At 36.6% G+C, this 16294-nt stretch overlaps 1 protein-coding gene across 3 annotated transcripts in view; it reads left to right on the top strand.

Annotated features, from left to right (window-relative positions):
* Positions 1–16294, top strand: part of DIAPH3 (diaphanous related formin 3) — a 550032-nt gene that overhangs the window by 366084 nt on the left and 167654 nt on the right. For all 3 annotated transcript variants that reach the window (XM_060080302.1, XM_060080301.1, XM_060080303.1), the window contains one exon: positions 5063–5198. In XM_060080302.1, coding sequence (XP_059936285.1) covers positions 5063–5198 — 136 coding nt within the window. The remainder of the gene's footprint in view (positions 1–5062; positions 5199–16294) is intronic.

Here is a 16294-nt window from a genome sequence, read left to right as displayed (position 1 = left end):
CGTTATTAAGTAGTGTATTGTTTAGCCTCCATGTGTTTGTATTTTTTACAGCTCTTTTCCTGTAATTGATGTGTAGTCTCATAGCATTGTGGTCGGAAAAGATACTTGATACAATTTCAATTTTCTTAAATTTACCAAGGCTTGATTTGTGACCCAAGATATGATCTATCCTGGAGAATGTTCCATGAGCACTTGAGAAAAATGTGTATTCTGTTGTTTTTGGATGGAATGTCCTATAAATATCAATTAAGTCCATCTTGTTTAATGTGTCATTTAAAGCTTGTGTTTCCTTATTTATTTTCATTTTGGATGATCTGTCCATTGGTGAAAGTGGGGTGTTAAAGTCCCCTACTATGATTGTGTTACTGTCGATTTCTCCTTTTATGGCTGTTAGTATTTGCCTTATGTATTGAGGTGCTCCTATGTTGGGTGCATAAATATTTACAATTGTTATATCTTCTTCTTGGATCGATCCCTTGATCATTATGTAGTGTCCTTCTTTGCTTCTTCTAGTAATCTTTATTTTAAAGTCTATTTTGTCTGATATGAGAATTGCTACTCCAGCTTTCTTTTGGTTTCCATTTGCATGGAATATCTTTTTCCATCCCCTTACTTTCAGTCTGTATGTGTCTCTAGGTCTGAAGTGGGTCTCTTGTAGATAGCATATATATGGGTCTTGTTTTTGTATCCATTCAGCCAATCTGTATCTTTTGGTGGGAGCATTTAGTCCATTTACATTTAAGGTAATTATCGATATGTATGTTCCTATTCCCATTTTCTTAATTGTTTTGGGTTTGTTATTGTAGGTCTTTTCCTTCTGTTGTGTTTCTTGCCTAGAGAAGTTCCTTTAGCATTTGTTGTAAAGCTGGTTTCGTGGTGCTGAACTCTCTCAGCTTTTGCTTGTCTGTGAACGTTTTAATTTCTCCATCGAATCTGAATGAGATCCTTGCTGGGTAGAGTAATCTTGGTTGCAGGTTTTTCTCCTTCATCACTTTAAGTATGTCCTGCCACTCCCTTCTGGCTTGTAGAGTTTCTGCTGAGAGATCAGCTGTTATCCTGATGGGGATTCCCTTGTGTGTTATTTGTTGTTTTCGCCTTGCTGCTTTTAATATGATTTCTTTGTGTTTAATTTTTGACAGTTTGATTAATATGTGTCTTGGCGTATTTCTCCTTGGATTTATTCTGTATGGGACTCTCTGTGCCTCCTGGACTTGATTAACTATTTCCTTTCCCATATTAGGGAAGTTTTCAACTATAACCTCTTCAAATATTTTCTCAGTCCCTTTCTTTTTCTCTTCTTCTTCTGGAACCCCTATAATTCGAATGTTGGTTCGTTTAATGTTGTCCCAGAGGTCTCTGAGCCGGTCCTCTGTTCTTTTCATTCTTTTTTCTTTATTTTGCTCTGCAGCTGTTATTTCCACTATTTTATCTTCCACCTCACTTATCCGTTCTTCTGCCTCAGTTATTCTGCTATTGATCCCATCTAGAGTATTTTTCATTTCATTTATTGTGTTTTTAATCGATGCTTGATTCATCTTTAGTTCTTCTAGGTCCTTGTTAACTGTTTCTTGCATTTTGTCTATTCTATTTCCAAGATTTTGGATCTGGGAAATAGAATCTTGGATCATCTTTACCATCATTATTCTGAATTCTTTTTCAGGTAGACTGCCTATTACCTCTTCATTTGTTAGATCTGGTGGATTTTTATCTTGCTCCTTCTCCTGCTGTGTGTTTTTCTGTCTTCTCATTTTGCTTATGTTACTGTGTTTGGGGTCTCCTTTTTGCAGGCTGCAGGTTCGTAGTTCCCGTTGTTTTTGGTGTCTGTCCCCAGTGGCTAAGGTTGGTTTAGTGGGTTGTGTAGGCTTCCTGGTGGAGGGGACTAGTGCCTGTGTTCTGGTGGATGAGGCTGGATCTTGTCTTTCTGGTGGGCAGGTCCACGTCTGGTGGTGTGTTTTGGGGTGTCTGCAGACTTTTTATGATTTTAGGCCACCTCTCTGCTAATGGGTGGCGTTGTGTTCCTGTCTTGCTAGTTGTTTGGCTTAGGGTGTCCAGCACTGTAGCTTGCTGGTCGTTGAGTGAAGCTGGGTACTGGTGTTGAGATGGAGATCTCTGGAAGATTTTCGCCGTTTGATATTATGTGGAGCTGGGAGGTCTCTTGTGGACCAGTGTCCTGAAGTTGGCTCTCCCACCTCAGAGGCACAGCACTGACTCCGGGCTCCTCAATTTGGGATGATGTGTTGTCTATTCATGTATTCCACAGATGCAGGGTACATCAAGTTGATTGTGGAGCTTTAATCCGCTGCTTCTGAGGCTGCTGGGAGAGGTTTCCCTTTCTGTTCTTTGTTCTCACAGCTCCTGGGTCTCAGCTTTTGATTTGGCCCCGCCTCTGCGTGTAGGTCGCCGGAGGGTGTCTGTTCTTCGCTCAGACAGGACAGGGTTAAAGGAGCAGCCTCTTCGGGGACTCTGGCTCACTCAGGCCGGGCGGGAGGGAGGGGCACGGAGTGCGGGGCGAGCCTGCAGCGGCAGAGGTCGGCGTGACGTTGCACCAGCCCGAGGCGCACCGTGCGTTCTCCCAGGGAAGCCACCCCTGGATCCCGGGACCCCGGCAGTGGCGGGCTGCACAGGCTCCCGGAAGGGCGGTGTGGACAGTGACCTGCGCTCGCACACAGGCTTCTTGGCGGCGGCAGCAGCAGCCCCAGCGTCCCACGCCCGTCACTGGGCTCCGCGCTTTCAGTCGCGACTCGCGCCCGTCTGTGGAGCCCCTTTAAGCAGCGCTCTTAATCCCCTCTCCTCACGCACCAGGCAACCAAGAGGGAAGAAAAAGTCTCTTGCCTCTTCGGCAGCTCCAGAGTTTTCCCGGACTCCCTCCTGGCTAGCTGTGGCACATTAGCCCCCTTCAGGCTGAGTTCTCGCCGCCAGCCCCAGTCCTCTCCCTGCGCTCTGACCGAAGCCCGAGCCTCAGCTTCCAGCGCTGCGTGCCCCGGCGGGCGAGCAGACAAGCCTCTCGTGCTGGTGAGTGCCGCTCGGCACCGATCCTCCGCCTTGCCCTACCTAGGTATTTGGGGAGTTTCTTGCCTTTTGGGAGGTCTGGGGTCTTCTGCCAGCGTTTAGTAGGTGTTCTGTAGGAGTTGTTCCACGTGTAGCTGTATTTCTGGTGTATCCGTGGGGAGGAAGGTGATCTCCGCGTCTTACTCTTCCGCCATTTTACCCGGAAGTCCCCAATTTATAGATTCTTGATCTCAGGTTCCCACAGGGCAATGTGAAGAGGACTGGGTTTAATACCTACACACATAGTGCTTTGTATTACTGGAAGGAAATCCTGAATTTAGGGAACCCAATCGTTTTTCAGAATTAGTAAGACTATTTGACCTTTGCCCCAGTTTATCATACTGAACAGTAAACAAATCCATTTGCTTAAGAGGTAGACACTACCTCTACCTTCCAAGAGTGTTCATTATATAAATATCTTTGAAAAGATCATTTGGAACAAAGATGCTTCTTTAGTACTTGTATCTTAGAGTACTTAGTTTTGCACTCTCTTACTTGAAAGTCTTTAGTTGTTTCCTATTTCCTTGAAAGAAACTCTAACCCCCCTATCTTGTTCTAGAAGATCCTAAATGATCAGGCCTCAGCATACCTCTGACCTTATCTAACACCACCATTGTGGCCTCTTTCTTCTCTCTCCAACCCACCAACAGGCTTTGCATTTGTTTTTTCCCAGATCATTATCTGGGTAGCTCCTTGACTTTGAGCTTGAATCAAATCAGAGAGGGAGGCCTTATCTGACCACCTAATGTAAGTTAACTGTCCTGGCATTCTATCACATCATTCTTTTTTTTTTTTTTTTGTAGTACTATATTTATTAAAGATTTTAATTGTTTATCGTCTGTCTTTGCCTCCTGTCCCACCCTATCACACAGAATGTAAACTTATTTTAGAACTATATCTCTGTTCCCCAAGTCTTTAGGTTAGTACCATTTACTATTCAGTCTCTCAGTAAATGTTTATGCATGGATGGATGGATGGATGGATAAGTTTAATATTCCCTCTATTCTGTGCTTTTTATTCCTCCTTTTTTCTTTGCAATTTTCCTTTTATTGTTTTGATCAATAATACTAAACTTTATTTTATTTCTAAAGAAGAACTTGCATTATCCCTAGGGTAAAGAAAAAAAAGAATATTATAGTAAAGAAGAAATTAAAGCCTGCCCCCAAAATAACATGCCACCTACTTGTTAAAGTTTAATTATATACTTTTCTACTTAATTCTGTTAGTGATAAACTAGCAATTAGATAACCTGTTTGGATTCATTGGTATTGAGAATGTCGTCTCCACAGGAGTGTGTAATATGATGCCACGCTGTTTGTTGGCACTTTGAAAAATCTATGATTACCTGCTAATTCCCACAAATGCCACATGAGTGCCATTTCTTGATTTGCATAAAACTTTAAAAAATAAAAAAGTAACTAATTGCATATCTATTGAGATCTTCTTATGGTTCACATGTCCTTATTTGTTTTGATGAACAGTCAGAGCGCCAGACTTTGAAATGCCAAATATTTCTTTAGTCATCCTTATGACACTTCTCTCTGTATGAAAGAAATTGTTAAACAATGGTTTGTAATATAAGGTAGGCATTACAAAATTTCAGCTCTTTTCTATCATTTCTTCTGTGATTATTTTTCTTGTACTCAATAGTTTACTTAGCAGAGGAGGTATGGGAGACTAATACATTTTCTAGACACTCTTTTGGAAGTATGTATAGGAAAACGGTTTTGATTTGTAAATTAAATACTCCTTTATCTTTAGTTTTTGTCTTCCTTCTCTTAGTTGATTTCACTAACATGCAGGTGCTTTAAACATAACAGTTGTATTTTTACATACATAACACATTTAACAAAGGTTCATTTGCTAATATTTTAAAAGATTGTGTTACTAATATAAGAAGTAGCCATTACTTAAAGGACATTTAATCACAATTCTACAGATTAATAATTTTCCATTTTCTTTGTGGAATCACTGTGGTGAATATTGATCATTTTCCAAAATTTGTTTGTAATAGCAAGCAATGAAGGAGAATTTCAAAAAAAGAGAAGCAGAGGAAAAAGAAAACCGTGCCAGGATAGCCAGAGAATTAGCAGAGAAGGAAAGACTTGAACGCCAACAAAAGAAAAAGCGCCTATTAGAAACGAAGACTGGTGAGTACTATCAAATTTGCTATTTATACTGTGTACACCAAGATTAATACGGGTTACTTTATCAGCAGTTTAATATACTTCTGTGAAAAAGGAAGACATGATTGCTTATTTGTATAGCTAAACAGTAAAGCAGTTCTTTCTTTTATGGGCTTTCCCCACTTTAGTTTACTAACAAGTAGTGTAGTGTTTTCATTCTGACATTGGTCTTAGGTGATTTTGGTCCTCTGGTGTACTGTTGTAGTTCCATTATATTAGCAGTTCTTTGGCTACTACTTAAATAACCAATCTGCAAGAATTTATATCAGTGAATAAATTATAGGAAACTTTGGGAAATTCTCTGTGACAAGTAACCTGTTTTCTTTAACAAAATACTCTTAAGGAAGGGGAAAATATGATGTAGGGGAAACTTACTGATTAAAAGAGACTTAAAGAGACATATCGACTAATTGTAATAAACGAAACTTATATATACTCCGATCCAAACAAATGTAGAAAAAAGTAGTCTGAAAAATTTCAATACTTTATTTTTTCTTGTAGACATGACAACATTGTTGTGAATATGTTTTAAAGTCTCTTTTAGAGACTCGTACTGAAATTTTATAGATAAAAAGATATTATATCTTCAATTTCAGTCAAAATAGCCTAGCATGACTGGAAAGTAGGCAGGTGTATAGATGACACAAGATTGGCTATAAATAATATGTGGTAAAGTTGGGTGATGGGTACTTGGAGGGTAGGATGTGTTCACTATACCATTTTCTCTACTTTTGTATTTCGAAATTTTCTGGGTTTTTTATTTATTTATTTTTTAAATTTATTTTTGGCTGCGTTGGGTCTTTGTTGATGCGCACAGGCTTTCTCTAGTTGCCACAAGCTGGGGCTACTCTTCATTGCGGTGCGGTAGTTTCTCTTGTTGCGGAGCACGGGCTCTAGGCACGCGGGCTTCAGTAGTTGTGGTACATGAGCTCAGTAGTTGTGGCTCACGGGCTCTAGAGTGCAGGCTGAGTAGTTGTGGTACACTGACTTAGTTGCTGTGCGGCATGTGGGATCTCCCTGGACCTGGGATCGAACCTGTGTCCCCTGCATTGGCAGGTGGATTCTTATCCACTGCGCCATGAGGGCAGTGTCTGAAATTTTCTTTATTAAAACGTTCTTGGAAAAAATTTAAAAGAAAAAGTAGAAAAACTTCTGTTTTACAGAGACGTATATGTATATTTTCTAAGGCTAAGTTACCACTAAGTTAGAAGCAAAAGAATTAAGTAAATTGTAGTTATATTTTTACCCCCTCAAAATTCTGTCTCTTCCACCTCTAAGCCACTAAGGATTGCAGAAGACTTTAATTAAAATCCATCAACTTCACTGCTCAATTACCAGTTTACAACTCAGGGCTGAAAATTCACCTAAGGATTCCCTGGGGTAAACCAAGATGCCTTTTTTGCCTTCTTTACTTTCACTTTTACAGACATATTTTATCTTTAATAAAGCAAACTAAGTAGCTTAATGTATTGTACATGTTTCTTCTAGGGGAAAAAATTATCCAAGCACAACTTCTTGTTCACAGGAGTACATTTGTAATTCAGGAAGTGTTCTCAGAAATATCTTAAAGTGTTGACAAAATGGAGATCAGGAAAACTTAGCACTGATTTTTAAAAGAAACTTCTGGACACTTTTTTAAAATAATGTATTACTGCCTAATTTACCAGACATTCTGATATTTGAACATTAGCTCATTTAGTGTTGGTTAACAAGTCATCTAGATGAGTTACTTGATGGCAGATTGACTGTGTACTGTTTGTGGGTTTTACCTAAGGGTCTGTCATACAGAGCCTTTTTAGCACTCAGTCTGGAGAGTTGAAACCTGACAGGAAGCAAAAATTTTAATGAAACCTTACATCCAATGTAATCTTAATAATGTTTTCATTTAAATTACTATTTCTCCTGAAGGAAGTTTCCATTTTAAAAAATAACTGTTTATTTTATTTTCCAATTTGAAAATAATATTTTCATGTTACAGAAAATCACCTAAAAAGTAGTGGATCAAAGACCATTATCCATAATCCAAAGAATCACTGTTAATATTTTGACACATTTTTCCTTCAGTTTTAAAAGCTTGTACTTTTTTTTTTTTACATCTTTATTGGAGTATAATTGCTTTACAGTGGTGTGCTAGTTTCTGCTTTATAACAAAGTGAATCAGTTATATATATACATATGTTCCCACATCTCTTCCCTCTTGCATCTCCCTCCCTCCCACCCTCCCCATCCCACCCCTCTAGGTGGTCACAAAGCACCGAGCTGATCTCCCTGTGCTATGTGGCTGCTTCCCACTAGCTATCTATTTTACGTTTGGTAGTGTATATATGTCCATGAGCTCTTTCGCTTTGTCACAGCTTACCCTTCCCCCTCCCCATATCCTCAAGTCCATTCTCTAGTAGGTCTGTGTCTTTATTCCTGTCTTATCCCTAGGTTCTTCATGACATTTTTTTTCTTAAATTCCATATATATGTGTTAGCATACAGTATTTGTCTTTCTCTTTCTGACTTACTTGACTCTGTATGACAGACTCTAGGTCCATCCACCTCATTACAAGTAGCTCAATTTCGTTTCTTTTTATGGCTGAGTAATATTCTATTGTATATATGTGCCACATCTTCTTTATCCACTCATCCAGTGATGGACACTTAGGTTGTTTCCACTATGGAGAACAGTATGGAGATTCCTTAAAAAACTACAAATAGAACTACCATATGACCCAGCAATCCCACTACTGGGCATATACCCTGAGAAAACCATAATTCAAAAAGAGTCATGTACCAAAATGTTCATAGCAGCCCTATTTACACTAGCCCAGAGATGGAAACAACCTAAGTGTCCATCATCGGATGAATGGATAAAGAAGATGTGGCACATATATACAATGGAATATTACTCAGCCTTAAAAAGAAACGAAATTGAGCTGTTTGTAATGAGGTGGATGGACCTAGAGTCTGTCATACAGAGTCAAGTAAGTCAGAAAGAGAAAGACAAATACTGTATGCTAACACATATATATGGAATTTAAGAAAAAAATATCATGAAGAACATAGGAGTAAGACAGGAATAAAGACACAGACCTACTAGAGAATGGACTTGAGGATATGGGGAGGGGGAAGGGTAAGCTGTGACAAAGCGAAAGAGCTCATGGACATATATACACTACCAAACGTAAGGTAGATAGCTAGTGGGAAGCAGCCGCATAGCACAGGGAGATCAGCTCGGTGCTTTGTGACCGCCTGGAGGGGTGGGATAGGGAGGGTGGAAGGGAGACGCAAAAGGGAGGGGTTATGGGAACATATGTATATGTATAACTGATTAAATTTGTTATAAAGCAGAAAAAAATATACAACTTGTTAATCAACTATACTTCAATAAAAAAAAGAATAAACAAGAAATACATTATATTAATAAACTACACATAGGCTGTAGTATTTAGAAACTTATTTATAAGTGGCCTTAGAAAGCAAAGAGAGAGTAAAAAATAATAAACTGAAAAGAAAGTAAAGTATGCTAGTCTACTGCTGACAGCAAAAGTCAACAGGAAACACTTCAGTATAAAAATCTCCCCAAAGCATGGAATGTCCCTGATTAACAACAAATGAGTTATCTTTCCTTCTCATACTTTACTCCAACACACCAGCTTCTACATGCACCCCTGGAACTCAGATGGACTGAAGAAAGGGAAGAGAGCAAAGGAAAAAAACTATATCATAATTGATCTCCTTTCAAAATTCCAAAAGATGAGAAGGGTGGAGGGGAGTGGGAACTAGCCATAACCCAGAATAAAATTTTCCTATTTACAGCTTAAAAGAAGAAAAAAAAAAAAAGACCTCTTCTAAAATCCCAGTAAATGATGATTATTCTGAATGGTCTTTAATTTTCCTTTAACCATAACATGAATATTAGCATAGAGAAACAAAATATTCAGTCTCAGTATTAATGTAGTTGTTATAGCCAAGTAAGTCATATAAGAATCAAATATATTATTACTTATTTGTTGATACTTTTTTTCATATTTAAAAATAGTAGTTTTAAAAATAGTACAAATATGAAGTCATCTTTTTTTTCCGTATTAGATGTAGAGCATGCTTTTTGTCAATACATTGTATTATTATGAAAAATATAATTGCTGTGGTCTTCCATTATTATTTTATTGGTATGGAAAAAATTAATAGCTAGACCACTTTTGCTTTATTCATCAACAGTTTTTTTCTATATGCTGTGATTGCAGTGATAAATAAGGATAAATAAGGTTTCTGCTGTGATGAAGTTTAAAATTATAAGGAGTGAATCAGACAACCGCATATGTAAGATAATTTCAGATTATAAAAAGTTATGAGAAGTAAAGTAAGACAGGATAATGAGATGAAAATAGAGACTGGCTGTGTTGGTGTGTGCTGGAGATGAAATTTGGTCTTCAGAACTAAAGAGATTATTAATGTATATCAAACATTCATTTAAAATATTGGTTATAAAACTCCATATACACTGATAGGATAACCAGGCTCATGTATATTTGCTATGCTAATAGTATTATTAGCATAGTATATATGCTAATATATATATTAGCATATATTATTAGCATATATAATATGCTAATAGTATGAATTTTTTAAACATCTTATTGTGAGGATCAGCTAAAACTTTATATTATTTTTCTTTCTGGGTATTATATTTTCATATAGAATATAGTATTTCTCTAATCTTTGTAGAAGTTGTTGCCCTGTCTTTCCTTTTTTCAAAAGAATGTAGAAGGGCAAATTGTTGAATTTATGCTAGTGTTTTGCCACCTCTCTGAACCAGGAACTTCTTGGTTTTTCTTATTTCTGTATGTAGAACACATACCCCTGAATGATAGAGAAGGAGAAAAATCTTCACATAACCCTACCCTAAACCCACAGGAAGCTTCCTTCCATATATTTTCATGACTTTAGTATTTTCACCATGCAAATAAGAACTGTGTTTTATCACAGATGTACAAATTCTTGTACCATCACCCAAGGCGTAGAGTAAATTCAATCCCTGCTCTTTCTTATCCATCATAAATCACTACTTGCCCTTGGCAAGACAGCAAGCAACTATTTTCAAGTCTACTATTTATTGTCACTATCATTTCAGAATGTTATTTTTGTTAGTAGAATGAAAATAAACATGGGATAGTGGGCTGTTTCCCTAAGAAGAAAAATGAAGCATTAAAAATCCTTTTGAGCAGCAAAACTAAGAAGCACAGCATCTTGTATTATGTAATGGCATTAAAAGGTCATTGGTCTCATTTTTGTTTTCTTTAAAAATGATGAGCCTGGAGGTCTCTTAAATATTCACATATGCAGTTGTGGTTATTTCTGTTGAATGATTTGGTATTATATTAAACAAACAAGCAAATTAACTACATTTTCATGATGTCCTTGTTTAATTGGTTGAATTTTGAATACATTCTCTGAGGTTGATGTTTAAATTTGAATTATTTTTATTTAGAAGATACTGAAAGTATCAAATGTCTGATGTAGAAATTAGTAAGTATAGTCAGTGAAATTTACTTAAAGTGCGTAGCTATCCTTATGTGTGATCACTTCTAGTAAGACAAATAGTGATTTTTATGTGATTATGTACAACTTTTTCAAAGCTGCACTTCTGTTTCTTAATCATGGAAACGAATAGGGCATTTGATAATAGAATTCAAATATTATGCTTTAAGACTTCCTGAGTATGTAAGTTGATTCACTTAATTTTTAAATAGCACATCAGAATGGTCTTGAAATGGACCCAGTGTTGTATAATTATGTTTTCTGAAGGAAGTAAATAAGAGCTTATTTAATGGAGCAATAAAAACTATATGAGCAGCTTCTATATTTTAGCCTTTAGGTTACAATTTGTTTATTATTTATTAGACTTAAATGTCTCATTTGGTACAACTTCAGTCTATTAAATAGATAATTAGCTTTTAGAAATCTGTTGTTTACCTACATGGCCAAAACTGCTCCTTTGTTTTCCATTCTGCAATTTAGAAGAACTAAGCAATTAGCCCTCCATTTTAGAGGAAATACATATTAGAGAAATACTACTTGGGAATGTCTCTGCCAGTCTCAAAGTTATGCAATTAATGTGTGTACTTGCTTTCAAAGGCTTGACAATTACCCTGTCCTCTACATATATTGTAAAACTTAGATTATTTTCCATAATTGCATATATTCTAGTTTTATAGAGTAGTGCTTTCAGTTTTTTAGCATCTTTTGGCCATTTAAGCGTATAAAACAGTAGTTTTAATTATTTCTCTACTTAGAAGAATAAATAAATTAGATTGCATTGGCATTGATTATTTCTCTTTTCTTACCTTCATCTTTTAAGGAATAATAATAATTATTATAATAATAATAAAAGCAACAACACCCACTACTACTACTATCATTACCACTACCACCACCATTTTATGTATCACATATTATTTGCCAGGCTCTGTATGTGTTCATTATTGCATGTAATAGTTGCAGTGATCTTAGAAGACTGTTTTTATCAGAGTCAGTTAATTCCTTTTGTACATGGTCACAGTTTTAGCAAGAAGTGAAGCCAAGACTCATGTTTTCTGACCAGAGGTCATGTTTTTATTTTTAGTTCTTTAAATTTTTTTAATTGAACTATGGTTGATTTACAATATTGTGTTATTTCCGGTGTACAGCTTTAGATTCTTTTTCATGATAGGTTAATACAGGATATTGAATATAGTTCCCTGTGCTATACAGTAAATCCTTATTATTTATCTATTTTATATATAGTGGTGTGTATCTGTTAGTTCCATAATCCTAATTTATCCCTCCCCCTCTCCTTTCCCCTGTGGTAACGATACGTTTGTTTTCTATGTCTGTGAGTTTGTTTCTGTTTTGTAAATAAGCTGATTTATATTATTTTTTTAGATTTCATCTCTAAGTGATATACTTGTCTCTCTCCCTCTGACTTACTTCACTTAATATGAGTCCCAGAAGTCGTATTTTTAACTATTGTGCTGTTATTCCTTTACCACTGATGACTTAACCGTAATGCAGAAAAAAGGGACCAAAACAATTTTAGTAATTGGTGACTGGCACTAGACTATACTTATGTATTGTGTATGTTTGTTGAGAATTGTCTTCCCTGAAAACCTGTGAGAGGGACAACTATCTCTTTAGTGCCATATCAATGGTTTTAAACTAGATAGCCTCTTCCTTTGTCTTGGGAAGTTTTGAGAGAATTGCCAAATTAGGAATGCTTCCTAAATGCTTCAGATTCTACTTTGATTCTTCTTCTTATCCAAAGATTTGTATATCCCAGTGCCTAGAACTACCACCTCCCTGCCCCACTTTTTCTTTTTAATTTTTTTATTGAGGTATACTTGATTTACAAGAGGTTTAATTTTTTTTTAATTTTTATTTTATATTGGAGTATAGTTGATTTACAATGTTGTGTTAGTTTCAGGTGTACAGCAAGATGATTCAGTTATACATATACATATATCCATTATTTTTCAGATTCTTTTCCCAAATAAGTTATTACAGAATATTGACTAGAGCTCCCTGTGCCATACAGTAGGTCCTTGTTGATTATCTATTTTATATATGGTAGTGTGTATATATTAATCCCAAACTCCTAATTTATCCCTCCCCCCACCTCACATTTTCCCTTTGTAACCATAGTTTGTTTTTGAAGTCTGTGAGTCTGTTTCGATTTTGTAAATAAGTTCATTTGTATCATTTTTTTTGAATTTTATTTATTTTTTTACATAGTAGGTTCTTATTAGTTATCTATTTTATACATACTAGTGTATATATGTCAATCCCAATCTCCCAATTTATCCCCCCGCCCTCACCCCACTTTCCCCCCTTTGCATCCATACATTTGTTCTCTACATCTTTGGCTCTATTTCTGCCTTGCAAACTGGTTCATCTGTACCATTTTTCTAGATTCCACATATATGCATTAATATAAAATATTTGTTTTTCTCTTTCTGAGTTCCTTCACTCTGTATGACAGTCTCTAGGTCCACCCATGTCTCTGCAAATGACCCAATTTTGTTCCCTTTTTATGGCTGAGTAATATTCCATTGTATATATATACCACATCTTCTTTATCCATTCATCTGTCAATGGGCATTTAGGTTGCTTCCATGACCTGGCTATTGTAAATAGTGCTGCAGTGAACATTGGGGCACATGTCTCTTTTTGAATTATGGTTTTCTCTGGGTATATGCCCAGTAGTGGGATTGCTGGGTCATATGGTAATTCTATTTTTAGCTTTTTAAAGAACCTCCATACTGTTCTCCATAGTGGCTGTATCAATTTACATTCTCACCAAGAGTGCAAGAGGGTTCCCTTTTCTCCAAACCCTCTCCAGCATTTGTTGTTTGTAGATTTTCTGATAATGCCCATTCTGACCAGTGTGAGGTGATACCTCATTGTAGTTTTGATTTGCATTTCTTTAATAATTAGTGATGTTGAGCATCTTTTCATACACCTCTTAGCCATCTGTATGTCTTCTTTGGAGAAATGTCTATTTAGGTCTTCTGCCCCACCCTGCCCCTCTTGAAGGAGGGATTTTTCAATAGTCTAAATAGTTCTGGGCCCAGAGCTCAACAGCTGTGAAAGGGGTGAAAATGTCTTCAGTATTTTCACTGTTTGACCCAGGTTAGAAGTTAAGGACCCAGGGAACTTGCAGTATAGTATTTTTGAAAGGGCACAAACACCTTAGTGTGCTTTACTGGAGCACAAATGCCCTGAGACACCCCATCTCCACCCCCATCTCTACCATGTGACATTTTTTTTTTTCTGATGGTATTAAGAGACTGAGACCCTATGAATAGTATCAAGGGGTGTCTGGTGGGAGACTTTTCCTAGAGAGTATCACTAATAATTATACAGGTTTTCATTTGTATGCAGGAGTCTCTCACTGGAAAACACAGCTTCAATTTGTGGAAACTCATTTAGGGAATAGCTTTTGTGTGCACTCATAGATGGCTTCTCTGTGTAGCTGTGCAAGGCTCACATACCATTTTGTCTCCTTCCAAAATGCCCCAGAGAAGAGAAATTAGGAGAGGAGGCTCTCAGACTTCTCTAGCACAACATATCTTGAAACCTTGATTATTATTATTATTTTTTTTTACTTTGAGCTATGTGTGTAGTTCTTTGTTAAACATCATATGGTACATCCTCACACTGATTGGTTTACTGCTCATCCAGTATTTAAAAACCATTTTCATTGCCCTTCTTATGAATATTATATAATATTAACTACATGCCAAGTAGAAAATAGACTCCAATTTTTGTTCTTTAGGTTTGTTTTGGAGTGAGAGATTAAATGCCAATCATCGGGGGAAAATCATTTAAATCTTTATTGTATAGCACAGATTTCTTTTACGAATTTTACCAAAGAAATCTTTATATTAACATCACTTATTCATAAAATTTTGTATTACTAAGCCCAGATTCACCCTGTTTATATTCTAGGCAGAAATCATATCAATCAGTAATTTTTTTTTTTAAAGGGCTTCAAATGCTTGGATGGATTATTTATTTATTTATTTATTTATTTATTTATTTATTTATGGCTGTGTTGGGTCTTCATTTCTGTGCGAAGGCTTTCTCTAGTTGTGGCAAGTGGGGGCCACTCTTCATCGCGGTGCGTGGGCCTCTCACTATCACGGCCTCTCTTGTTGCGGAGCACAGGCTCCAGACGCGCAAGCTCAGTAGTTGTGGCTCACGGGCCTAGTTGCTCCGTGGCATGTGGGATCTTCCCAGACCAGGGCTCGAACCCGTGTTCCCTGCATTAGCAGGCAGATTCTCAACCACTGCGCCACCAGGGAAGCCCTCAATCAGTAATTTTGATCTTACTACAATATGGAGATGCTATAACTTTGATAACATCAGTTACACTTATTGTACTGTAATTGAGGACTCAACCACAGTAGCATCTTCTTTGTGTATAACACTGAGCACTCCTTAGATAACGGTCTCCCTAATCAGTAGTTATTTACACAGTGCACACTTTCCAAGCTGGTGGATTGTTGTCACCATGAGCCCTTCCAAGTCAGATTGCCAGTTCTGAGTGGAATTATTATTTGTATTTGATGGGAAGTTGTCCTCTTCAATTTCAGAGATAGACATTGAATGTTGTCTTACTTCAGGCATAATCACAAATCTCTTTGTCTTTTAACAGACTTATCTTGTTTCTGTAATCTAATGTATTCCCTTTAAACATTTTGTAAAACTCTGTTTTTAGCATTTACCCTGAGAAACAGAGGCCTCCATAAACCTCCAATTGTTTTAGATCCATAGAGGATAGACTTTTGAAACTGGTTGTTAACTTAATAGAGTCCAACCCAACACTTTACACTATATATACACACACACACACACATATATATATATATACACATATGTACGTGCATACACATGTATACATGTATATGTGTGTATGTATATACATATGTGTGTGTATAATATATATATATACACACACACATACCAGGAATGGTATAAATTTCACCTTTTTTCCAATTGTTATATATATGTATATGTGTGTATGTATGTGTGTGTGTGTATATGTGTGTGTGTGTATGCTAGTCAAAAAAACTATAGCAACCAATCAGACAAAATTGCAAACCAAACAGAATTGCTTAGGTCCTTCAAGCAGTTAAATATGTCTACATCCCCTTTTATAATTCAAAAATGCATCATGCTCTGAAAACCAAAATTTTTAAAGTAACTTTAGTGTCCAAACTGATTTGATGCCAAATCTGACCTGAACGGATAAGAGGTTCCATCAAATGTGAATATTCATGCTGCAGAAATAATAAAATTTTTAATTAGAGGATGCTGCTCTAAGTTGCTCTGGGTGTGTTATGATTTTACAGTGTATACACCTTTTTGACCTTTCTACAGTCTGAAAAACTTCAATTCTGAAATATCTTGACTGAAGAGGTTACAGATAAGAGACCATGAACTTGAAATTCTCAGTGACTGTCCTCTGTCTCTGTTGAACTGGTTATACTATCCAGTGTACCTCTGGCATAGTTATTCCTACCTCTCTGAATTTAT

This window comes from Mesoplodon densirostris, chromosome 17 (assembly GCF_025265405.1).
Source record: "Mesoplodon densirostris isolate mMesDen1 chromosome 17, mMesDen1 primary haplotype, whole genome shotgun sequence".
NCBI lineage: Eukaryota > Metazoa > Chordata > Mammalia > Artiodactyla > Ziphiidae > Mesoplodon > Mesoplodon densirostris.
The sequence above is the reverse complement of the archived record's forward strand: the minus strand, read 5'-3'. Positions and strand labels throughout refer to the sequence as shown.